Source organism: Pelophylax lessonae (genome assembly GCF_965119305.1).
Source record: "Pelophylax lessonae genome assembly, chromosome: 6".
NCBI lineage: Eukaryota > Metazoa > Chordata > Amphibia > Anura > Ranidae > Pelophylax > Pelophylax lessonae.
Window position 1 is genome coordinate 176,187,521 of NC_138773.1, and position 26,470 is coordinate 176,213,990.

Genomic DNA, 26,470 nt, shown 5'->3' on the forward strand with positions numbered 1-26,470 from the left:
AGTTTTGGTCCATGGCCAGGAAACTCCCCAGACCTTAATCCCGTTGAGAACTTGTGGTCAATCCTCAAGAGGCGGGTGAACAAAAAAAACCCAACATTTTCTGATAAACTCCAAGCATTGGTTATGGAAGAATGGGCAGCCATCAGTCAGGATGTGCCCCTGAAGTTGATTGCCAGCATGCCAGGGCCAATTGCAGAGGTCTTGAAAAAGAAAGGTCCGGACCTTGTGGGGTGTAGCGGGGGGCCGAGCTGGGCCACAGTATTGCTCCCGTCAGGGGTGGCCGGGCTTGGCCTTCCTGCTGGGCCCCTGAGGGAGTTTCGGGTCGGGGGCTGGTCTGAGGGGTGTATTATAACACCGACTGTTGGTGGAGCCAAGTGTACAATGTTAATCGTGATTGTTACTTTCTTCAACCAATGTACCTGTATATGATGTAATTGTTATTTGTTCTTTTTGGAAAAACCTAATAAAAACTATTGGAAAAGAAAAAGAAAGGTCAACACTGCAAATATTGACTCTTTGCATAAACCTAATGCTATTAACAATAAAAGCCTTTGACACTTATGAAATGCTTGTAATTATACTTTAGTATACCATAGTAACATCTGACAAAAAGATCTAAAAACACTGAAGCAGCAGACTTTGTGAAAATGAATATTTGTGTCATTCTGAAAAATTTGGCCATGGCTGTAGATAACAGTACAGGGATAATAATACAGTGGGTTGGACTTTTACTGAACAAACTATGAAATGGTGCATGTATTTGGTAACTGATGCTTATGAGTTTTACAAGCACTTAAAACAAAACACTTTTACTTAGGCTGGGGCAGCAGGAGACACGCACCCTTCACTCGTGAGTCTCCTTTGCTTGTCAGTCATTCAAATGACAGGTGGTGTGGCGACACATATTTTCTGCATGTAACAGATTTTTTACCAGTAGCAAAGTGGGGAGGATTACAGATGGCCGGCTGCTTGTATCCCTGCCAGAATGTGCACAAATGAGTTGTGCTGCATTGCTAAGGAAAGCTATATTGTTCAGTTAAATGTTTGTTATCTGGGTTTACAACCACTTTAAGCCTAAACTTTGAGCAAGAAACGTGTTCTGGATTCAGTCACACAATAACGTATCCTGGATTCAGTCATGAAATACAATCTCTACTCAGGGCCGGTGCTAGACTATTTTATGCCCTAGGCAAGACCAGCTACTTGCGCCCCCCCAAAAAAGGGAAGGGGTTAAAAACTCCTCTATGTGACCCTGATCTGATGGTTCCTCCATTTTATGCTGTCATATCCAGTGACCCCCATATTCCTCCATTTCACACCCAGGGACCCTAATGTCCCTCAATGTCACACCAAGAGACTTTGATGTTTTTCCATGTCACACCCTGGGACCCCAATATTACTCCATGTCATGCTGTCATACCCACTGACCCCGATGTACCTCTATGTCAGCTCCTGTTTTTCCATTTTACATTTGGGGACTCTGATGTTCCCCTGTGTCACACCTGGGGACCCTGATGTTCCTCCGTGTCACACCTGGGGACCCCAATCCCCCATGGCACACCCAGGGACCCCAATTCCTCATGGCACACCTGGTGACCCCGAACCCCTGTTAAACGCGGTGGCTCCTGGTGGAGGGAAAAGCAGCAGTTAGAAAGCTCCACACATCCTTTATCACCAACCTCCTCAGACCATTCTGTTGCCTCGTCGCTTCTGCCCTAATAAAGGTTCCGCCCTCCAGTGCCGAGCTCTGGCTTAGGTTCAGCTCTCCTCAGCTCCCTGCTTAATACCAACCCAGGGAAATAAACGGCTGCCCTCCAGCTCAGTGCAGAGAGTCACTTCCTGCCGCTCAGCTCCACCTGAAGAGGATCATCATGCAGGATGCACTCTGGGGGGCTTCCTTCTTGCCTTTTGGGGCCCCTCCAACAGTGGTGGAAAGCCAGGGCCTGGTAGTTCCACCACTGCCAAAGACACTTCCGCTGTCCCTTCTTTCCCCCCACCTCCGCCCCTCGCCTCAGCTCACAATAATCATTCATGATGGATGGAGAATTCATGATGGAGAGAGAGTGCTGACTCCTGGCTGCGCCCCTAGGTGGCAATGCGCCCTAGGCGGCTGCCTAGTTTGCCTAGTGGAAGCACCGGCCCTGTCTCTACTTGGGTGATAACTTACCTCAGGTGACTGAACAGCTGTAAGTGCGTGTGGAATAGCAGATCTTTGAAGAAATATGACTTGTTTTGTAGTCAGATTTCCTTCACTAAAACAATAGATAGATAATGTTAGTTGCATAATATTCACATGACATAATAATTATTGTATATAATGACCTACAAAAGCTTTATTTTTTCCCCCTCGTTTAAATTTAACTGTCTGTCATGAAAAAATATACAAATGTACCAAGCCAGCAAATGAGAACGGATTTAAACCCTGCTTTTTAAATTAGACCAATAACAGATGTCTCTGATGCATTTGATTGCAAATACACATGGAAGCCATGCACTATATTGGAGGTGCCTCTGAAAGTGTGGTTCCTACTATATGTAACACAATATAACAACATGAGGCACCGAAAACATAAAACATGCATTATTATAAATATTCACCACTGTGAAAGCTCAAGTGACAAGGTGTATGACAAATAATGATTAGTCCATCCTGCAACAGTTCTAGATAAACTCTTCTCAAGAAAGGTTTATTAAGTTGGCTTGGAACAGCCAACTTACTGATATTGTATTTAAACTTATTATTATTATTCTTCTTCTTATTATTTTTCTGGCCGGTAAATTTTTGGACACTATCTCCTCCTAGACCGTTCAAGCTACATACTCCAAACTCGGCACAGACCTTCATACTGTTCTGACTCGGTGTGCTATATCTTTTCAGACTGGTTTGAGTTACGGTTTTCCTAAAAATTAAAATTAAAAACCCAAAAAATGCCCATAGACTTTCATTGACAGGATGTTCAGATGACCCAAGCTCCAAATCCCATTAGACTCAATCAAGCTTTGATGCTTATCAATGTAAACTCATTCAAACTCATCTAATCTATCTATCAATCGATCTTCAAACCTTTTCGATTGATCGATCTTCAAACCTTTTCGATCGCAAGCCTTTTCGATCGATCGATCTTCAAACCTTTTCTATCGATCGATCTTCAAACCTTTTCTATCGATCGATCTTCAAACCTTTTCGATCGATCGATCTTCAAACCTTTTCGATCGATCGATCTTCAAACCTTTTCGATCGATCGATCGATCTTCAAACCTTTTCGATCGATCGATCTTCAAACCTTTTCTATCGATCGATCGATCTTCAAACCTTTTCGATCGATCGATCTTCAAACCTTTTCGATTGATCGATCTTCAAACCTTTTCGATCGATCGGTCTTCAAACCTTTTCGATTGATCGATCGATCTTCAAACATTTTCGATCGATCGATCTTCAAACATTTTTGATCGATCGATCGATCTTCAAACATTTTTGATCGATCTTCAAACCTTTTTGATCGATCGATCGATCTTCAAACATTTTTGATCGATCTTCAAACCTTTTTGATCGATCGATTGATCTTCAAACCTTTTCGATCGATCGATTGATCTTCAAACCTTTTCGATCGATCGATCGATCTTCAAACCTTTTTGATCGATCGATCGATCTTCAAACCTTTTCGATCGATCGATCGATCTTCAAACCTTTTCGATCGATCGATCTTCAAACCTTTTCGATCGATCGATCGATCTTCAAACCTTTTCTATCGATATATCGATCTTCAAACCTTTTTGATCGATCAATCTTCAAACCTTTTCGATCGATCTTCAAACCTTATCGATCGATCGATCTTCAAACCTTTTTGATTGATCGATCTTCAAACCTTTTCTATCTATCGATCGATCTTCAAACCTTTTCTATCTATCGATCGATCTTCAAACCTTTTCGATCGATCGATCTTTAAACCTTTTCGATCGATCTTCAAACCTTATCGATCGATCGATTGATCTTAAAACCTTTTCGATCGATCGATCTTCAAACCTTTTCGATCGATCGATCGATCTTCAAACCTTTTCGATCGATCGATCTTCAAACCTCTTCTATCGAACGATCGATCTTTAAACCTTTTCGATCGATCGATCAATCTTCAAACCTTATACTGAGAGATAACAATGTAACATCCCATAATATAATGAGAGATAACAATGTAACATCTGATAATATACTGAGAGATAACAATGTAACATCCTATAATATAATGAGAGATAACAATGTAACATCTCATAATATACTGAGAGATAACAATGTAACATCCTATAATATACTGAGAGATAACAATGTAACATCCTATAAGATAATGAGAGATAACAATGTAACATCCCATAATATAATGATAGATAACAATGTAACATCCGATAATATAATGAGAGATAACAATGTAACATCCCATAATATAATGAGAGATAACAATGTAACATCCCATAATATAATGATAGATAACAATGTAACATCCGATAATATAATGAGAGATAACAATGTAACATCCTATAATATAATGAGAGATAACAATGTAACATCCCATATAATGAGTGATAACAATGTAACATCCGATAATATACTGAGAGATAACAATGTAACATCCTATAATATAATGAGAGATAACAATGTAACATCTGATAATATACTGAGAGATAACAATGTAACATCCCGGAATATAATGAGAGATAACAATGTAACATCCTATAATATACTGAGAGATAACAATGTAACATCCTATAATATAATGAGAGATAACAATGTAACATCTGATAATATACTGAGAGATAACAATGTAACATCCCATAATATAATGAGAGATAACAATGTAACATCCCATAATATAATGAGAGATAACAATGTAACATCCCATAATATAATGAGAGATAACAATGTAACATCCCATATAATGAGAGATAACAATGTAACATCCGATAATATACTGAGAGATAACAATGTAACATCCTATAATATAATGAGAGATAACAAAGTAACATCTGAAAATATACTGAGAGATAACAATGTAACATCCGATAATATACTGAGAGATAACAATGTAACATCCGATAATATACTGAGAGATAACAATGTAACATCCCATAATATAATGAGAGATAACAATGTAACATCCCATATAATGAGTGATAACAATGTAACATCCGATAATATACTGAGAGATAACAATGTAACATCCTATAATATAATGAGAGATAACAATGTAACATCTGATAATATACTGAGAGATAACAATGTAACATCCCAGAATATAATGAGCGATAACAATGTAACATCCTATAATATACTGAGAGATAACAATGTAACACCTGATAATATACTGAGATAACAATGTAACATCTGATAATATAATGAGAGATAACAATGTAACATCCGATAATATACTGAGAGATAACAATGTAACATCCGATAATATACTGAGAGATAACAATGTAACATCTGATAATATACTGAGAGATAACAATGTAACATCCGATAATATACTGAGAGATAACAATGTAACATCTGATAATATAATGAGAGATAACAATGTAACATCCGATAATATACTGAGAGATAACAATGTAACATCCTATAATATAATGAGAGATAACAATGTAACATCTGATAATTTACTGAGAGATAACAATGTAACATCCCAGAATATAATGAGAGATAACAATGTAACATCCTATAATATACTGAGAGATAACAATGTAACACCTGATAATATACTGAGAGATAACAATGTAACATCCTATAATATACTGAGAGATAACAATGTAACACCTGATAATATACTGAGATAACAATGTAACATCTGATAATATAATGAGAGATAACAATGTAACATCCGATAATATACTGAGAGATAACAATGTAACATCCGATAATATACTGAGAGATAACAATGTAACATCCGATAATATAATGAGAGATAACAATGTAACATCCGATAATATAATGAGAGATAACAATGTAACATCCCATATTATAATGAGAGATAACAATGTAACATCTGATAATATACTGAGAGATAACAATGTAACATCCTATAAGATAATGAGAGATAACAATGTAACATCCCATAATATAATGATAGATAACAATGTAACATCCCATAATATACTGAGAGATAACAATGTAACATCCCATAATATAATGAGAGATAACAATGTAACATCCCATATAATGAGTGATAACAATGTAACATCCAATAATATACTGAGAGATAACAATGTAACATCCTATAATATAATGAGAGATAACAATGTAACATCTGATAATATAATGAGAGATAACAATGTAACATCCTATAATATACTGAGAGATAACAATGTAACACCTGATAATATACTGAGATAACAATGTAACATCTGATAATATAATGAGAGATAACAATGTAACATCCGATAATATACTGAGAGATAACAATGTAACATCCGATAATATACTGAGAGATAACAATGTAACATCTGATAATATACTGAGAGATAACAATGTAACATCCGATAATATACTGAGAGATAACAATGTAACATCCCATAATATAATGAGAGATAACAATGTAACATCCCATAATATAATGAGAGATAACAATGTAACATCCCATATAATGAGAGATAACAATGTAACATCCGATAATATACTGAGAGATAACAATGTAACATCCTATAATATGAGAGATAACAATGTAACATCTGATAATATACTGAGAGATAACAATGTAACATCCCAGAATATAATGAGAGATAACAATGTAACATCCTATAATATACTGAGAGATAACAATGTAACACCTGATAATATACTGAGATAACAATGTAACATCTGATAATATAATGAGAGATAACAATGTAACATCCGATAATATACTGAGAGATAACAATGTAACATCCGATAATATACTGAGAGATAACAATGTAACATCCGATAATATACTGAGAGATAACAATGTAACATCCGATAATATAATGAGAGATAACAATGTAACATCCCATAATATAATGAGAGATAACAATGTAACATCCCATATTATAATGAGAGATAACAATGTAACATCTGATAATATACTGAGAGATAACAATGTAACATCCTATAAGATAATGAGAGATAACAATGTAACATCCCATAATATAATGATAGATAACAATGTAACATCCCATAATATACTGAGAGATAACAATGTAACATCAAATAATATAAGGAGAGATAGCAATGTAACATCCGATAATATAATGAGAGATTATCTATCTATCTATCTATCTATCTATCTATCTATCTATCTATCTATCTATCTATCTATCTATCTATCTATCTATCTATCTATCTATCTATCTATCTATCTATCTATCTATCTATCTATCTATCCAGCTATCTATCTAAACTTTTCAAACTTTCTGGTCAGGCTTTCTCAAGCCAACTTAAAGTTTGTCTCGACGAACTTTTTTTTCTAGTTATTCTTCTTCTTATTATTATTTTTCTGGCCGGTAAATTTTTGGACACTATCTCCTCCTAGACCGTTCAAGCTACATACTCCAAACTCGGCACAGACCTTCATACTGTTCTGACTCGGTGTGCTATATCTTTTCAGACTGGTTTGAGTTACGGTTTTCCTAAAAATTAAAATTAAAAACCCAAAAAATGCCCATAGACTTTCATTGACAGGATGTTCAGATGACCCAAGCTCCAAATCCCATTAGACTCAATCAAGCTTTGATGCTTATCAATGTAAACTCATTCAAACTCATCTAATCTATCTATCTATCTATCTATCTATCTATCTATCTATCTATCTATCTATCTATCTATCGATCGATCGATCGATCTTCAAACCTTTTCGATCGATCGATCTTCAAACCTTTTCGATCGATCGATCGATCTTCAAACCTTTTCGATCGCAAACCTTTTTGATCGATCTTCAAACCTTTTTGATCGATCGATCTTCAAACCTTTTCGATCGATCGATCTTCAAACCTTTTCGATCGATCGATCGATCTTCAAACCTTTTCTATCGATCGATCGATCTTCAAACCTTTTCGATCGATCGATCTTCAAACCTTTTTGATCGATCGGTCTTCAAACCTTTTTGATCGATCGATCGGTCTTCAAACCTTTTCGATCGATCTTCAAACATTTTCGATCGATCGATCGTCAAACCTTTTCCATCGATCGATCGATCTTCAAACCTTTTCGATCGATCGATCTTCAAACCTTTTCGATCGCAAACCTTTTTGATCGATCTTCAAACCTTTTCGATCGATCGATCTTCAAACCTTTTCGATCGATCGATCTTCAAACCTTTTCTATCGATCGATCAATCTTCAAACCTTTTCGATCGATCGATCTTCAAACCTTTTCGATCGATCGATCTTCAAACCTTTTCGATCGATCGATCTTCAAACCTTTTCAATCGATCGATCTTCAAACCTTTTCGATCGATCTTCAAACCTTTTCGATCAATCGATCTTCAAACCTTTTCTATCTATCAATCGATCTTCAAACCTTTTCTATCTATCGATCGATCTTCAAACCTTTTCTTTCTATCGATCGATCTAAACTTTTCAAACTTTCTGGTCAGGCTTTTTCAAGCCAACTTAAAGTTTGTCTCAAACTTTTTTTTCTAGTTTTAATTATACTCTCAGTATAATACTTTCTATGTGTCCTGAATGCTGGTAATCCTTTAGATTATAGTAGGAACCATACATCTAATCACCCAACTCAGCTCTACAAACATACAATACCCAAAAAAGAATATTAATACAATGCGTAATATCGCTGCAGCCTTCAATTCAATATACAGTACCCAAAATATGTAACACAATATAACAATAAGAAAGGCACTGGGAATGTAAAATATGCGTTATATAAAATAAAAAACATGTATGACAACATAAAGATTAGTCTATCCTGCAACAGTTCTAGATAAATTCTTGTCAAAGTGTTATCTTTCTACAATTAATACTTTTGTACCTCCAGTGGTCAAACACCTTTCCCCAGCAGACTAGGAACCCACCAGACAACAATGCCTCTCTTTTTACACATTGGCATTGAACGCTTATACAGATACTTTCATCTAATATGGCTTCCGTCCTGACTCTTCTCTCTTGTGGAACTCCCCATATAGAAAGAAAAAGGGGCACCAATAGCATAAAAACGTTCAACTAAAATGCGCTCCATTTGTATTAAAAACACACTCACAAGAAGCGAGCACATTACTAAAGTGACTCAGCCTGCATAATGTATTATGCCAAAAGGAACATTAAAATGCAGCCTCAGTCTCACCAGATGGCTGCTGCATCACTTCTAATAGGTCTCTTCTGGCACCACCATTGACATCTCATCCAGTTGCCCCTCGGCCAGCACCCAAGGTTTCATCTAAGTCGGAATATATGAAACATTGGGGTGCTGGTCGAGGGGCAACCAGATTTGCCCCTCGACCAGGGGTGGTAACCAGAAGTAACGTATTGGAAGTGGCATAGCAGCCTTCAGGTGAGACCAAGGCTGTGCTTTAATGTTCCTTCTGGCATAATACATCATACAGGCTGAGTCACTTTAGTAATGCTGGAATGTTTTAGCTTGTGAGTGTGTTTAAAATACAAATAGAAAGCATTTTAGTTGGAGTAGGATCGTGTCCAGGGGCCTGACCTGAGGGGGGCCACCCCGGTATAGGATAGTCAGAGGACGGGTGTCAGTGTGTCAAGTGAAAGGGGACAATGGTTTGTAGTAAATTGGCACAAGTAGAGGTCTCAGTGTGGGCTGGTCCTGGGGACCATGAGGGGGAGGTGGGGGAGGGGGAAATAAAGTTCAGGGGATAGCAAGTTCAGCGGATAGCTGTCCACTGTAGCGGCTGCCGACGGGAGAGACAGAAGTAATCTCTGGGGGGAGACAAGAGGAAACAAGCGCAGCACCTTCTAAGTGCAGCAACGCATTTTAATATGGTGTAAAACAGTAATACACTCACATAAACAGATGGAATAAAGGCACTTCATGAAGAAATGGAAGTTTCTCATCTAGGGCATCACTGGAGCAGGTCCTGGTAGTTTAGGCACGGGCACCACCGAGGCCGCCCCACCGCACGCGGAGGAACTCCCCTGCCTCTTGCCGGGACCCCCCTGCCTCCACTACCAGGACCTGCTCCAGTGATGCCCTAGATGAGAAACTTCCATTTCTTCACAAAGTGCCTTTAATCCACCTGTTTATGTGAGTGTATTACTGTTTTACACCATATTAAAATGTGTTGCTGCACTTAGAAGGTGCTGCGCTTGTTTCCTCAAGTGAAAGTGGATACTAGGAGAGTATCCTGAAGATAATCTAGTCCATCAAGTTATCTGGATAGAGACTTAATCCAAATTTACCTAGTGGCAGGATGAAACAGCAGCCTGGCTGCACCATCAGAAGTAGGAGTCCTCCGCATTGTGAATAGTTAATTTTGAGCATCCCACTATTCCCTTCTCCCATCCCTAATTTAAATAAAACACCAAAAACAACTACATACCCCTGGACTGATCATTGACTGAGCCAAGAAGTAAAGTGTTATACTGCGCATGCTGAAATTGCTAATGGTAACCCAGGGGGACCCGAAGGTGTCGAATCCAGCAGTCCTCAAGGGGGCAGTGCTACATAGATTTATATAAAAGAAAAAGACTGATGCAAACCATACGCAATAATGCTTGCAACACTATTTCACTAGAGGCTCTAAAGTCATATCACAGTGTACTGGTCAATCCATTAGAATACTAATATACAGACATGTAGACATGACTATAAGATTATCTGAAACTATCCTTAATCTTTGGTCAAGCCACTGCATTTATCATGTGTTGGAACTGATTTACTAGAGAAGCAAAGTGAATGCTCATTTAGCTTAGTGACTAAAAATCCTTTTTCTCTTATTTGGAAGGGGCGGGGGTGCTTTTCCTCCAATCAGCTGTCTTGGCTGTATACCAAGAATCCACTCACAGTGCTGAACAGGAAGAGAAAATTTCTAACACGAAGTGCACTTTTTAAAGAATATATAAAGCTGAAGACAGCAGATATGCATGTAAAACTTTATGTAGGGAGATATGTTTCATCTCTATGTATCATCTGAGGCTGTTCGCTGCATTGGGTATATGTGAGGTTTTACATCCACTTTAAAGTAAAGTAAAAAAAACTTTTAATAGTGGCTTACCCCCCAGCCCGCCTAAATACTCACCTGAAACTGATCTTCGTCCAGTGCTATGCACGTCTGCAGCAGCTCCTTTCCCCTCCCCTCTCCCAGCTCTGACAGGCTTGGCTGAGAACAGGTTCCTGCTGCTGTCAGTCAAAACTTGTCAGCAGAGAGCGGGAGCGGAGCCACGCCTGGTTGTGTGTCTGAAAAGATGCAAACAGCCCAGCTCAGGTTCTAGCATACATGAGTGCCCCCATGGGAAGCAGCTTCCTACAGGGGCACTCGGTGAGGGGGAGGAGTTAGAAGCATCGGCGGGGGACCCGAGAAGAGGAGGATCCAGACTGCTCTGTGCTAAACCATTAACCGCTTTAAGACTGGAAGATTTTGCTGCTTAATGACCAGGCCCTATTTTGCAATTCGGCACTGCGTTATTTTAACGGACAATTGCGCAGTTTATGTCATTTTTATAGTTTTGTTTTTTTTACTAGCAATGGCAGCGACAGGACTGCAGGACTGCGACATTGCAGAGGACAGATCGTACCAGTGACATTACTACAGTAATCAGTGCTAAAAATACGCACTGTTACTTTAATAATGCCATTGGCAGGGAAGGGGTTAATACTATTGGTGATTAAGTGGTTAAATGTAAGCCTAGGGGAGTGATTCTAACTGTGGGGGGGTTGGGCTTGTGAGATGACCATAGAGACATGCGATCCTATATAGCAGGATCGCATGATTTATGTGATCATCCCAGGGAGAAGGACAGACGGCTGTGTTTAAAAAAAACCCCAAAAAACTCTCTTGCAATACACACTGAACTGAGCATGTGCGGAGTGCCTCCAAGGCTCTGTACAATCAGCCGTTAGAATGGAACAGTGGAAGAAAGGAAGGATCAGGGAAGACCGTATTAAACAGACTTTTTACACAATGTGGAGGATTACCCCTTAGGTCCCACAGTGAGTATAACAAGCAGGCTTTACTGATTTTACTGTTGTGGGTTTAGTAACACTTTAAATAAGGTTTAAGATAAGACAAAAATATCAGTCTATCATGAATTAATTCCTTTTCTCATATTTACATTTGTTAGCTGTAATGACATGACATTTTTTTTATCTTTTCTCAAGGTTACATTAATAATATAATGTACAGTATTTAGACAATTTGATCAGTAGGCATAATTTCACTTGCAGAGCTAGGGGCTACATGTTCCCAAGGTTTAGGGTAGAGTTTGTGGGTTTGATTGCTAACTTTGTATTTGTTTGAAAAATCTCCTCCAATGTGGCTCTCAAATATCAAAGGAAAAAGAAAAGATAATGATTACAAACTTACCTGTTATATTTAATTATTGGGGTAGGTATGACACATGTAAGATACCATCCAAATTCAGCCAGTGTGTGCAGCAAGGGACCATAGTCAGCTTTAATTTCAGAGCCCTAGTGTAACATTTATTAATAAATGTATTAATACATTTCATTTTAATGATCCCAAGAAGAATGTGCATTCATAAAAACATAAAGTAAACATAAACCTTAACTGTATCACATTTCATTCCTAAAAAAACACTGGCATAAACATTTTTTATTTTTTATATTAAATACTTTTGGCCTTTTTAATCCTTTGCTGAATTTCAGAGTTCCTGATCACCTGCAACCTTGTGCTATTCTATATAATACAGTGTACAATGATGCACAACGATGCATGGCATGTTGGCATGACTAGTTGTCTCCATCCGAAGTTCATGTGGCAGAGAAACAACGCCGAAGGAATAGTGAGAGAGAGAGAGAGCATTGTCACCATATACCACAAAATGCCAGAAGGACCTTCATTGCAGGATCAGCAGGTATTATTCAAATAAAATATTTATTTATATTCAAAATTACTTTTGAAACAATTGTACATAGTTACATAGTAGTTGAGGTTGAATAAAGACAATAGTCCATCCAGTTCAACCTGTGTACGTGTGTGTGGCCATAATCATTTCTCATACCCCTGAATGTTCTGATCCTTGAGATGTATGTCCAAGAGTCTTTTGAAAGTAGCCATACTTCCCGCAGAAACTACCTTTTGTGGTAGAGAATTCCACAATCTTGTAGCCCTAACAGTAAAGAGCCCCCTGCGTTGCCTGAGGTTAAAACGCTTCTCCTCTAATCGCATTGTATGTCCTCGCATCCTCATGCAACCCTTGCGACTGAATAGTTTTTTTTCTATGCTGAGATCAACATTGAGGTATTTGTAAATTGCTATCATGTCCCCTCTCAGGCGTCTCTTCTCCAGGGAGAATAAATCAAGCGATTGTAAACGCTCTTCATAATTAAGGTCCTCCAATCCCCTAATTAGTTTAGTTGCCCTTCTCTGGACTCTCTCCAGCTCCAACACATCCCTCCTGAGGACTGGCGACCAGAACTAGACAGAATACTCCAGATGCAGTCGGACCAGTGTTTTATAAAGTGGTAGGATTATAGTTTTATCTCTGGAATACATCCCCTTCTTTATACATGCTAATATTCTGCCGGCTTTGGCAGCTGCAGCTTGACATTGCATGCTATTGCCTAGTCTATCCTCTACTAAGACTCCCAGATCTTTCTCCATTTTTGATTCCCCCAAAGGTTCCCTCCCCTAAAGTGTATTGTGCTTTTATGTTTTTAGTCCCCAAGTGCAAAACCTTACACTTCTCCACATTAAACCTCATTTGCCATGTAGTTGCCCACTCTGTTATTTTGTTCAGGTCATTCTGTAAGATATCTGCCTCATGTTGAGAAGTTATTGCCCTGCCCAATTTTGTGTCATCTGCAAAAACTGATATTGAGCTAATGATCCCGTCCTCAATGCTGTTTATGAATAAATTGAACAAGGTTGGTCCCAGGACTGAGCCTTGGGGGACCCCACTTACCACCCTAGACCAGTCTGAGTATGCGCTATTTATTACCACCGTTTGGACACGCTCTTTTAACCAGTTCCGTATCCAAGAGCAAACCTAGTGGTCGATGCCTGCAGACCTTATTTTATAAATGAAGTGCTTGTGGGGAACTGTATCAAATGCCTTAGCAAAATCCAGGTACACCACATCCACTGGTCTCCCCCTATCTAGCTCACAGCTTACCTCCTCGTATAATGTTAACAGATTGGTTTGACAAGAACGCCCATTTGTAAACTGATTAAACTGTAAACTGTGCTGATTACTGCTGATGATGTTGTTGTCTTTAGCAAACTCTACGATATGGTCCCTTATCATGTCCTCCAGAAGTTTACATACCATCGATGTCAGGCTGACCGGCCTATAATTTCCCGGGACATGCCTCTGCCCTTTTTTGAATATCGGTATCACATTAGCTTTCCTCCAATCACCTGGTACATTTTCTGTCATAATACTGTCAGCAAAGATCAGGAACAGTGGTCTAGATATAACCTTACTAAGTTCTTTGAGTACTCTCGGATGTACGCCATCCGGGCCTGGTGATTTATTTGTGTTTAATTTTATCCAGCCTTTCCCAGATTTCACCCTCTGTTAGCCATAGTGGCAAGTCCTGTGAAGTACTGCTAACCATACAGTCATGGTCAGTGTACCCCTCCTTTTCCTGTGTAGAGGAGAAAAAAGCATTAAGCACGGTTGCCTTTTCAGTGTCCTCTGTAACCATCCTCCCCTCATCGTTAATTATGTGTGCAAGATGCTCTGCCCTTGTTTTTTTGCTGTTGATATATTTAAAGAATTTTTAGGGTTTTTTTTATTATTCTCCGCTATTTGTCTCTCGGAGTTGATTTTAGCCATTTTGATTTCGTATTTACATCTCTTATTTGCCTCCTTGTATTGCTGGAAAGCCGATACTGTGCCCTCTGATTTATATTTCTTGAAGGCCATTTTTTTTCCCCTAATACGTTTTTTACCATTACGGTTTAGCCAGCCAGGTTTGGCTTTGTCTCTTCTAAATTTATTTCCCATAGGAATGCACTGTGAGATGCATTTGTTTAATATGTTCCGAAAGCATTCCCATTTTTTCTCTGTGGTCAGTGTTCCTAGGGTTTGGTTCCAGTTTACCTTTTCCATCATTGAGCACAATTTGGGAAAGTTTGCCCTTCTGAAGTTTAGGGTTCTTATGTTCCCCTCTTGCTTTGTTATATTGTTATTTACGCTAATTGTGATCATCCTGTGATCGCTAGAGCCCAAGTTGTCCTGGCCTCCTATCTCCGAGATTAGGTCTGGGTCATTAGTAATTAATAGATCCAGCACTGCATTTTCTCTAGTAGGAGAATCCACCAACTGAGACATGTAGCTGTCCTGTAAGGTTTCCATGAACATGGTAAAGCTGATATATGATTTTAACCAAACAAAGGTATATCTGAAAAGCCCAAGTCTGTCAGTGCTTTTGTCTTGTGATATCGCTGCTTGGAATAAAAAAAGTGCAGTCAGTAAGGTATGGAGCTACCCATTCCTTCCTTTTTCAGTTTTTTTAGTTCAAAGGTAAGGAAGGAGGAGGGAAGGGATAGGGGAGGGGGTGTTTTGAGGGGGCTGTTTTTCAGGTGGATCAGGGAATCCGGCTGGATGATCCGATAGGGGGCTTAGGTACCAAGAAGGGCAATTCCCTCGTCAGAGAGTATAAACAAGTTCCACAGTCCCCATGTCTTGGAGTATTTGTCATGCTTATGTTGTGCTGTGAGTATTAAGTCTTCCATTTTGTTAATCTCTTCCACTCTATGAAGCCAATTAGCGATAGTCGGATGTAGTTGCTTTTTCCATTGAAGGGGGATGCAGGATTTGGCCGCATTTGACAGGTGGCGCACAATAAATTTTTAAATAATTTCACCGGAACGTTGGAAAAGTGTAGTACAGGGAAGCAGGATTATCAGGAACTTCAAAATCTGTGTATTTTTGGTAATCCTTCTGACCTTACTCCAAAAAAGTGTCAGCTTGGGGCACGACCAAAAAAATATGAAGCAATGTTCCACCGCCCTCCTGGCATCTCCAACAACAGTCGGACATGGTAGGATAGTATTTGTGTAATAGGTGAGGGGTAAGATACCATCTTGTCAGAATTTTAAAATTAGTTTCTTGGATCTTAGTGCAAATTGACAATGTGAGGGAAAATCTGATAATGTGTTGTCGTTGGTCTATCATAAATGTACGATTTAACTCCCTTTCCCATTTGGTGAGCCATGGTTTATGTGGTAGTTCAGAGGGAATGTTCAAAAGGCTATACGTTTTAGATAGGACTTGATAGACAGTTCCATCGCCAGAACAATATTCTTCAAAAGGTATCATCTGGCGACCAAAGCACTGAGGATTAGGGATGGAAACTAGAAAGTGGTAAAGTTGGAGTGCGTTCCAGAAAGGGAACTTAAAAGGGCTCCCATCGCTTACTAACGTTGTTATGGATTGGCCATCCTTCGGCTATTAGAAAGTGGGAGGCTTCAGTATGACCCAAAAGGTGTTGGGCCTTAAACTCAGGAGCGTAAAGGCCCAGGGTAAATTGTGGGTTCCCCGGGATAGAGAATAAGAGTCATGGGTAGAGAGGGAGGCCTGCATGCTAACCTGTGAACTTATCTTTAAGGTGGTGCCTATTAAGTGGTGTGATTTTAGCCCCTGAAGTAAACTATTTTAACACCACAGAGCACTTTTCAGCAGATGTCCATTTGGGCCTGCTGTATTGTGTCTTTTTTCAACCTGATTAACTATGTAACTATATCAGTGATAATACTATACACTGTCACTGTACTAATGACACTGACCGGGAAGGGGTTAACATCTAGTGTAATTAAGATGTTAAATATGTGCCTAACTATGTGTCATATGTGTACACTGTGTTACTTTTGCTAAGAGATCTCAAGTTTTCTCATTCCTGGGATGAGAAACTGACGGATTGCTCCCTCTGTGAAGAGCTCTCTCCTGTTTATCAACACAAGAGCTCTGGGCTGTGACAGCACATAGCCAATCAGCAGGTCCCGGCCGTGAATCATTCATGGGAGTTTATTGACAGGCTCTTGCTGTGTGCAATCACAGCAGGTGCCAAGCGAGGGCCAATCATGAGCATGCCCTAAACCCAAGGGTAGGCAGCAACGTAGGGGTGCGTTGCTTTGCCTACAGCGGCCACCCTTCTGTAGTACATTGGAGGGCGGTTGGTCCCTAAGTGGTTAATGATAGTGGTTATATATACTTTATACTGTGTGGAAGTGATTTTAGGGATTAAAGGGATTGTGGGAAAAAACTGTATGAGTTTGTATCAATTAATTAATGGAAAGCACCCGGTTAAATGTTATCCCTAAATCTTTTAAGGAATCACAAATTGTAGAATAATTTTTTTTAGGAAAATGTTAAATCATATAAATGTCTTCAATCACAGTGTTCAATGTAATGTACATCAGATATGGTTATTAATGGCCAATGACAGGTAGTAGCTATAGTAATCTCCACGTTTCTTTCTGATATACTATTTTCACACCTACGTGGAAGACATTTTTTTTTTTCAGGAGTTTATTAGGCAAGCATATACGATAGACACGATAACAAAACAGATGTGTTCCAGCATACAAGAAGTACAGAGATCTAAAAGAATCATCACTTCACCAAAGACATTCTAACAAGGTGCATACACAGTAATGCAAAGAAGAGAAACCGTGCAGGGCTAAGGAGGTTTAGATAATTGCAGTAGCACCTCATCACAGGCTAAGCAGCCTAGGGCATCATGAAAAGGATTGTTAGCAATATTTAACCAAGAATTCTATCCATACCCAAGTCAGTAGGAGATAGGTCAGGGACTGCTAACCAGTTTTCTGAAAAGATTTTCAAACCTTTCCAGACATCCTCTTACTTGACAAAAACTTTTTTCAAGTTGGAGAGTGTCACTCATGTGAATAACAAATTTCCTATATGTCAGGGGTTTATCAAACTTCCAATATTGCAGGATACGTCTCCGAGCCTGAAAAGGGACCCCTTTAGATAGGATAGAAGCAGTATTTCATAACAATGGGAGATAAACCCTTTAGTTTCCTTGACCAATTGTATATAGTTGAAAATGGGCATTGGGGAGAGACTCTAGTCAGTCAGAACTCCCTGGAAGCAAACAGTATGTTGGAGTTGGAAGTAATAGATTTGCACTGAGGATGGGAGATGATACAGAGATTGCAATTCAGCAAAAGATAGAAGGGAACCATTGCGAAAAATGTGACATGGGTGGATAATGCTCCAGCATCTCAATATGTCCGCACAAGACGGTTTTGCCAATTCAGGGTAGGTGGAATTATTCCTTATAGGGCTATAGGTGGTAAACACAGTAACATCCTGCAGGGATCTCACTTTCAGCCATACCTTTTGAATTAGAGAGTATGTGGGGTACATTCTATACGAAGAGCTAAAGGGAATCCAGGCAGTCAGGTAAATCGCTTTTCTTGAGGTGGTGACGCATAATAGCAAGAGTGGATGAGGGCGAGGGGTTGAATTATCCTCCACTACCACAAAAGTTCCAATAAGGTGTTGCATCTGTGCCACAAGGCAGTACAACCAGGGATTAGGAAGGGCCCCGCAATGTTTTTGTTTTTTTATTTTCTCAAAGTGGGATCAAAAAACAAATCCCGTTCGTTAACCACTTTAGCCCCAGAGAATTTTCCTGCTTAAAGGCCAGGCCACTTTTTTCAACTTGGTACTGTGCGAATTTAACTGACAATTGCGCAGTCATGCAATGCTGTACCCAAACAAAATTTACGTCCTTTTTTTTCCCACAAACAGAGCTTTCTTTTGGTGGTATTTGATCACCTCTGTGCTTTTTATTTTTTGCGATATTAATAAAAAAAGAGCGAAAAATTGACATTTTCTACTTTGACAGTTAAAAAATATCCAATATATTCAATTTTTGTCATATATTTAGGCCAAAAATTCTTAATGAGCGTATTTTTAACCACTTTAAGACAGGAAGATTTTACCCCCTTCCTGACCAGGCCATATTTTGCGATTTGGCACGATTTAACAGACAATTGCGCGGTCGTGTGACACTGTACCCAAATGAAATTTACATCCTTTTTTTCCCCCCGCAAATAGAGCTTTCTTTTGGCAATTGTCTTTTTGACAATTTTGAAAAAAAAACAATATTTTTCACATTCGGATATATAACCTTCCCCAAAAAAAATGTACAAATAAAATTTTTTTTAATATGGCCAATTTGTTTTCTGCTACATATTTTTGGTAAAAAAAATTGCAATAAGCGTTATTTGATTGGTTTGCGCAAAAGTAACAAACTATGGGAAAGATTTGTCATTTTTATTGTTTTTTTTTTTCTTATTGGTAATGGCGGCGATCTGCGTTCTTTTGCGGGACTGCAACATTGCGGCGGACAGATCGGATGACATTTTTTACACTTTTGGGGGGGACCAGTGGCATTACTATAGTAATCAGTGCTAAAAATATGCACTGTTACTGTAATAATGACACTGGTAGGGAAGGGGTTAACACTGTTGGTGATCAAGGGGTTAAATGTGTGCCTCATGCTTATTGACGTGTGTGGGGGGAGGGGGTTCTGTGACACAGACACAGATCGCAGGTTCATCTATGCTGAATCCTGTGATCTCTCCCTGTCTGTCACAGAGAAGATCCGCCCGCTTTGTTTACACAAGCGGGTGATTTTCTCAGTCTTTCTCTGACGATTGGGGAAGAGAGACGGTGATTGCCGTCTCTCCTCCCCTGGCCCGACTCCCGCTGTGTCTAAACACAGCGGGAGCGAGCCACCGGCGGGAGACAGCAGGGAATCCAGCGCCATAGGTCTACATCGCTAGACCCAGGGCTGCCACCTTGCTGCAGTAGCAGCAACGTGAGCAGTCCTAAAGTGGTTATAGTTGCATTGAAGTCGTATCGATGTCGGACCGAAGTTGCAGGACAAAGCCAGATTGACAGTCGCACGACTTTTATGTCGCACCAGTGTGAACCTGGGCCTTATCAGAAGACTGAAAATGCACCAGCTTATTATAATGAACCTGAGCCTCTCATTCAGAATCAATCTGTAAAGGACATGGTCAAACAAACAGCTATTTCTTCAGTAGGAATACTGTATCTAAGGCTAAAACCTTTTTTTTAATTAGTATGCATAACTGTTACCTGCATTTTCTAAGTGTAAGTGTAGTAGCTGATTTGACTACCTTTTAATTTGAGACTTACTGCCTTGAGATTAAACTTAAAGTGTTAGTCCACCCTAAAAATACAAACCCGATTCCAAAAAAGTTGGGACACTGTACAAATTGTGAATAAAAACCGAATGCAATGATGTGGAAGTTTCAAATTTCAATATTTTATTCAGAATAAATCATAGATGACATATCAAATGTTTAAACTGAGAAAATGTATCATTTTAAGGGAAAAATAAAATGATTTTAAGTTTCATGGGATCAACACATCTCAAAAAAGTTAGGACAAGGCCACGTTTGCCACTGCGGCATCCCCTCTTCTTTTTATAACAGTCTGCAAACGTCTGGGGACTGAGGAGACAAGTTGCTTAAGTTTAGGAATAGGAATGTTGTCCAATTGTCCAGTTGTCTAATACAGGCTTCTAGTTGCTCCACTGTCTTAGGTCTTCTTTGTCGCATCTTCTTCCTTTTGATGCACCAAATATTTTCTATGTGTGAAAGATCTGGACTGCTGGCTGGCCATTTCAGTACCTGGATCCTTCTTCTACACAGCCATGATGTTGTAATTGATGCAGTATGTGGTCTGGCATTGTTATGTTGGAAAATGCAAGGTTTTCCCTCAAAGAGACGACATCTGGATGGGAACATGTGTTGTTTTAGAACTTGGATATACCTTTCAGCATTGATGGTGCCTTTCCAGATGTGTAAGCTGTCCATGCCACACGCACTCATGCAACCCCATACCATCAGAGATGCAGGCTTCTGAACTGAGCGCTGATAACAACTTGGGTTGTCCTTGTCCTCTTTAGTCCGGATGACATGGCATCCCAGTTTTTCAAAAAGAACTTCAAATTTTTAATTCGTCTGACCACAGAACAGTTTTCCACTTTGCAACAGTCCATTTTAAATGAGCCTTGGCCCAGAGAAAATGCCTGTGCTTCTGGATCATGTTTAGATATGGCTTCTTTTTTGACCTATAGAATTTTAGCCGGCAACGGGGAATGGCACAGTGGATTGTGTTCACCGAAAATGTTTTCTGGAAGTATTCCTGAGCCCATGTTGTGATTTCCATTACAGTAGCATTCCTGTATGTGATGCAGTGCCATCTAAGGGCCTGAAGATCACGGGCATCTAGTATGGTTTTCTGGGCTTGACCCTTTCACACAGAGATTGTTTCAGATTCTCTGAATCTTTGGATGATATTATGCACTGTAGATGATGATAACTTCCAACTCTTTGCAATTTTTCTCTGAGAAACTCCTTTCTGATATTTCTCCACTATTTTTTGCCGCAGCATTGGGGGAGTTGGTGATCTTCTGCCCATCTTGACTTCTGAGAGACACTGCCACTCTGAGAGGCTCTTTTTATATTCCCCAAACAATGTTGCCAATTGATCTAATAAGTTGCAAATTGGTCCTCCAGCTGTTCCTTATTTGTACATTTAACTTTTCTGGCCTCTTATTGCTACCTGTCCCAACTTTTTTGGAATGTGTAGCTCTCATGAAATCCAAAATGAGCCAGTATTTGGCATGACGTTTCACAATGTCTCACTTTCAACATTTGATATTTTATCTATATTATATTGTGAATAAAATATATGTTTATGAGATTTGTAAATTCGTTTTTTTTTACTCACAATTTGTACAGTGTCCCAACTTTTTTGGAATTGGGTTTGGAATTGGGTTTGTAAAATCCATTCTAACAACACAGCTCACCACAACATATTCTATATGTGTTGTGGTGCGCTGCATTGCATGGTATTTTGCTGTACAATGTGTTGGGCAAGCTAAATACGACAACTTAGAGTATCATTATAATACACGATTTATTCAGAGAGCATAAATTCTGATTGGTTATTTAACTGCATTGGCAGACCAAAAGCCCCAGTACTCCACCTCCTTCCTCCACCCCCTTCCAAGTGGCATATTAATTCCCTCACTGGCTGAGTTTCTTAAAACCATTGAGAGCAGGAACACCACCCTTTACAGTTGACCTTATCAACTCATCAAGAAATGGCAGCCAAGTAGTTAGGCAGCATGTTTGTTCTCAACTTCAAAAGCTGTCAGAATGTTACTGGGTACTTCCCTATAGTGACAGAACATTTACTGTGAATCCCAGCCGGTTACGCAATATACTTTCTGTAAGCATCAGCCAGAGCTCTGACATCTCCTGGGGAGAAGGTAGAATATGCTGCTTAGCCATCTTCTAGTCAGTTTACAGCTTGACAAGGTAAACTGCAAAGTAAACTGCAATTTACAAATTAGAGCAAAGTCACTTCAAAATGCCACAACTTTTTTACTTTGCTTTAGTCAATAAGCCTATATGTGTCACCCACTAGACTAGAGATAGAATTTTTTGTTCATGTTTCTGGGTCCATGAAATTTAAAGTAGAAGTCCACCCTAACACTAAAATCACTGTATATATAGACTTCCATGATCTAACACTAACCTATTTAGCCCTGATATGCCACTTGGAAGGGGGTGGACAGCAAGAGGTTCTAAGATTGCTGTCTAAAGTGAAGACAAATAAGTCACAGGGTCCTGATGAGATACACGCAAAATTATTAAAAGAGCTTAGTGGTGAGCTGGCAAAACCATTAACAGATTTATTTAACCAATCATTAGTAACAGGAGTCGTCCCGGAAGATTGGAAATTGGCAAATGTCGTGCCCATTCACAAGAAAGGTAGTAGGGAGGAATCGAGCAACTATAGACATCTGGATGGGAACATGTGTTGTTTTAGAACTTGGAGAGCACGCTGTAGCACGGACAGAACCAAGTTCAAGTCCCATGGAGGTAAAGGCTCCTTCCTGGGAGGAACCACGATATCAATAGTAGGCAAATTAATGGAAACCCTATTAAAGGATAGGATTGTGGAACATCTTAAATCCCATGGATTGCAAGATGAAAAACAACATGGGTTTACTTCAGGGAGATCATGTCAAACAAATCTTATAGATTTTTTTGACTGGGTGACTAAAATAATAGACGGTGGAGGTGCAGTAGACATTACATATCTAGATTTTAGTAAGGCTTTTGACACTGTCCCACATAGAAGACTTATCAATAAACTGCAGTCATTGAGCATGGACTCCCATATTGTTGAGTGGATTAGGCAGTGGCTGAGTGACAGACAACAGAGGGTTGTAGTCAATGGAGAACATTCAGAACAAGGTCATGTTACCAGTGGGGTACCTCAGGGATCTGTACTGGGACCAATTTTGTTTAATATCTTCATAAGTGATATTGCAAAAGGCATCGATGGTAAGGTTTGTCTTTTTGCTGATGACACAAAAATATGTAACAGGGTTGATGTTCCTGGAGGGAAACGCCAAATGGAAAAGGATTTAGGAAAACTAGAAGAATGGTCAGAACTCTGGCAACTGAAATTTAATGTGGATAAGTGCAAGATAATGCACCTGGGGCGTAAAAACCCAAGGGCAGAATATAGAATATTTGACACAGTCCTGACCTCAGTATCTGAGGAAAGGGATTTAGGAGTAATTATTTCAGAAGACTTAAAGGTGGGAAGACAATGTAATAGAGCAGCATGAAATGCCAGCAGAATGCTTGGATGTATAGGGAGAGGTATAAGCAGTAGAAAGAGAGAAGTGCTTATGCCGCTGTACAGAACACTGGTGAGACCTCACTTGGAGTATTGTGCGCAGTACTGGAGGCCATATCTCCAGAAGGATATAGATACTCTAGAGAGAGTCCAGAGAAGAGCTACTAAACTAGTACATGGGGGGGCGTGGTCTGGACATGGCCGGCTGAGGACGTCTTTTTGCTGTGCTCCGTGCCTTTCATCCCCAGCCCGACTAATTTCAGTCTTGGCCGTGAGATATGCGGACATCCAGGAAGAGGAAGACTAAAGGTACCCCTGGAAGTGTGGGGACATCGACTAAATCTCGTCCCTCGGGAGAAATTCAACGTTTCTTTGTGGCGTCCCAGCCCTCTTCCCCCGCGGGCAATATGGCGGCGGTGGAGAGCCCCGGGCCTTCTGGCGGGAACGACGGGGCGACCTCTCCTGCGTCCTCTACAGACACGGGACTGACTACTCCGGCAGCCTTCCGCCCGCTGCCGACCGGCGCTACTCCGTCGGTGGGCATGGATGAGGAACTGAGGAATATCCTGCGCTCCCTGCCTAGCACCCGGGACATTGAGACTATAGTCGGCCGCCTGGAGGCAGCGCACAGGCGGGAGGTGCAGCAGGTCCGGAAGGAGGTGAAGCAGGTTGCTGACAGGGTGTCCTCCGGAGAGGCAGCACTGTCCGCTATGGATGCCCGACTGCTGGCTGTGGAGCGGTCTCAGGCGGAACACAGGGACACCACCATGGCCATGCAGCTCCACATGGAGGACATGGAGGACCGCAGTCGGAGGAACAATGTCCGCCTCAAAGGACTCCCGGAGGCTACAGGATTGGAAGACTTGGCGGCCTCCGTAACTGCGATCCTGGGTATCCTTCTGGGTGACTCTATCCCCCCGAACTTGGAGTTCGATCGGATCCATAGGGCCCTGGGTCCTCGGTCCCCGGACCCGGACCGCCCTCGAGATGTGGTGTGCCGCTTCCACCGCTACTCACACCGGGAGATGGTTATACGGAAAGCCTGGGAGGCACGCACAGTGGACTTTGATGGGGCACAGATCCGGATTCTGCCGGACCTCTCGAGGGCCACGTTATACCGCAGGGCGCTGCTTCGCCCTGTCCTGGATTTGACTCGCAGGGAAGGTGCCACCTATCGCTGGGGATACCCCCTAGCGCTCACTGTCCGGAAAAACAACTCCTCTTTTACTCTCCGATCCCCTTCGGACTTACCTGCCCTTTTCGCCTACCTGGGGGTGCAGCCAGTACAAGTCCCGGACTGGCTAGTGCTCCTCCCGCGCCCCACAGACCGCCGGGGCCGGAGCCCCGCCGGCGGAGACGCTCCTCTTGCTCCTAGACCGCAGCGCCTGCGGCAACGGCAGCGATCGAGTGCTTCCGAGGCTCCCAGAGAAGACTGAACTGCATCATCCGAGGTACCGTGAGTTCTATGGACAATTGGCCCCCCCGACCCTGTCTCTGCCCCCCCCGTTCCCCCCACGTGTTGCCGCTGCCCGGTATGCCTGGGTTTCCCGAGCCCTGTGTGACACCGTGGACTGACCCCCCCCCGCCCCTTTGCCTTGGACTGGTGAGACTCTCCATGCCCCGAGACATGTGGATGGCGAGTTAGGCCGGGGACCCTGTGGATCCCGGTTCCCTTTGCATGGACTGTGTAGTTTTTTTTTTTTTTTTTTTTTTTTTTTTTTTTTTTTTTTTTTTGATGCCCGCCCCTACCCTCCTGCTTCTATGGGACCCGCGGCCGGGGGCCCCGGTTGAGAGCCCCCAGGGGGACCCGGATCCCCTGCCTCCGCTGTGGATACTGATCTTGCTGGACATGGGGGGGAGGCGGGCGGGGGAGCTGTGTGAGTGGAGATGGAGACCGGGGTCCGCCTGGCGGCCGCATTCTGCGGCACTATATTCAGGGCTTGTGGACATGGACGATGAAGGGGGATGCGGACTATTGCTCCCGATTGGTTGGGGCGGGTGGTGGGGGTGGTGGATTGGTTGAGTTGATGGACATCACCGGGAGTGGGGGTTTTTCTGTCCTTCTGTGGATTGCGGGGGGGGGGGGGGGAGGGGGGTCACGGTTGCTCTTCAGGGACTACTACGGACCTCTGGATGGGGACTTTGTGCCTTACTGTTTTGGGGGGGGATCTGGGTGACCTCACGATATAGGCTGTGGGGGGTGGCAGACGGGGCAGGGATAGGGGAGTGGCCCCCCTTGCGGGGGCGCCCCCCCTCTTCTGCGAGGTAGTTGGATTGGCATACCTTTGGGCTCAGGGAAATGGTCGCTCAGATCCCCCCCCCCCTCCGGGGATGCTGTTACATGTTGCACTTGAAGGTTGAGTTAAATTTATTTGTTACAGTTCGCGATGTCTGCCAGCCTGGAGTGGCCCACCGGGGCTCCTTGCCTCGGGGCCATCTCCAGATGTTTGTGTGCTCTTCTCTGCTTTCTCCCTCCTGGTCCCCTTGGACCTCCTACCTTGGGGGGTTCTACCACTGTTTTCCATGCTGTCCCCCTGGATGTCTTGCTGCCTCTGTCTCATTCCTTACGTTGTCCTCCCCTGGTGCTGGACTGGGTGGGGGCCGGAGACGGCGGCTCGAGCTGTGCCTGCTCTACCCACTT

General features: G+C 41.4%; 1 protein-coding gene across 1 annotated transcript in view; it reads right to left on the reverse strand.

The window, feature by feature from the left end:
• RFTN2 (raftlin family member 2) overlaps positions 1 to 26,470 on the reverse strand; it is an 84,952-nt gene that overhangs the window by 2,883 nt on the left and 55,599 nt on the right. The window contains exons 7-8 of the mRNA XM_082260713.1: positions 12,495 to 12,598; positions 2,168 to 2,252 (exon numbers count right to left, since the gene is read on the reverse strand). Of these exons, the coding sequence (XP_082116839.1) occupies positions 2,168 to 2,252; positions 12,495 to 12,598 (189 nt within the window). The remainder of the gene's footprint in view (positions 1 to 2,167; positions 2,253 to 12,494; positions 12,599 to 26,470) is intronic.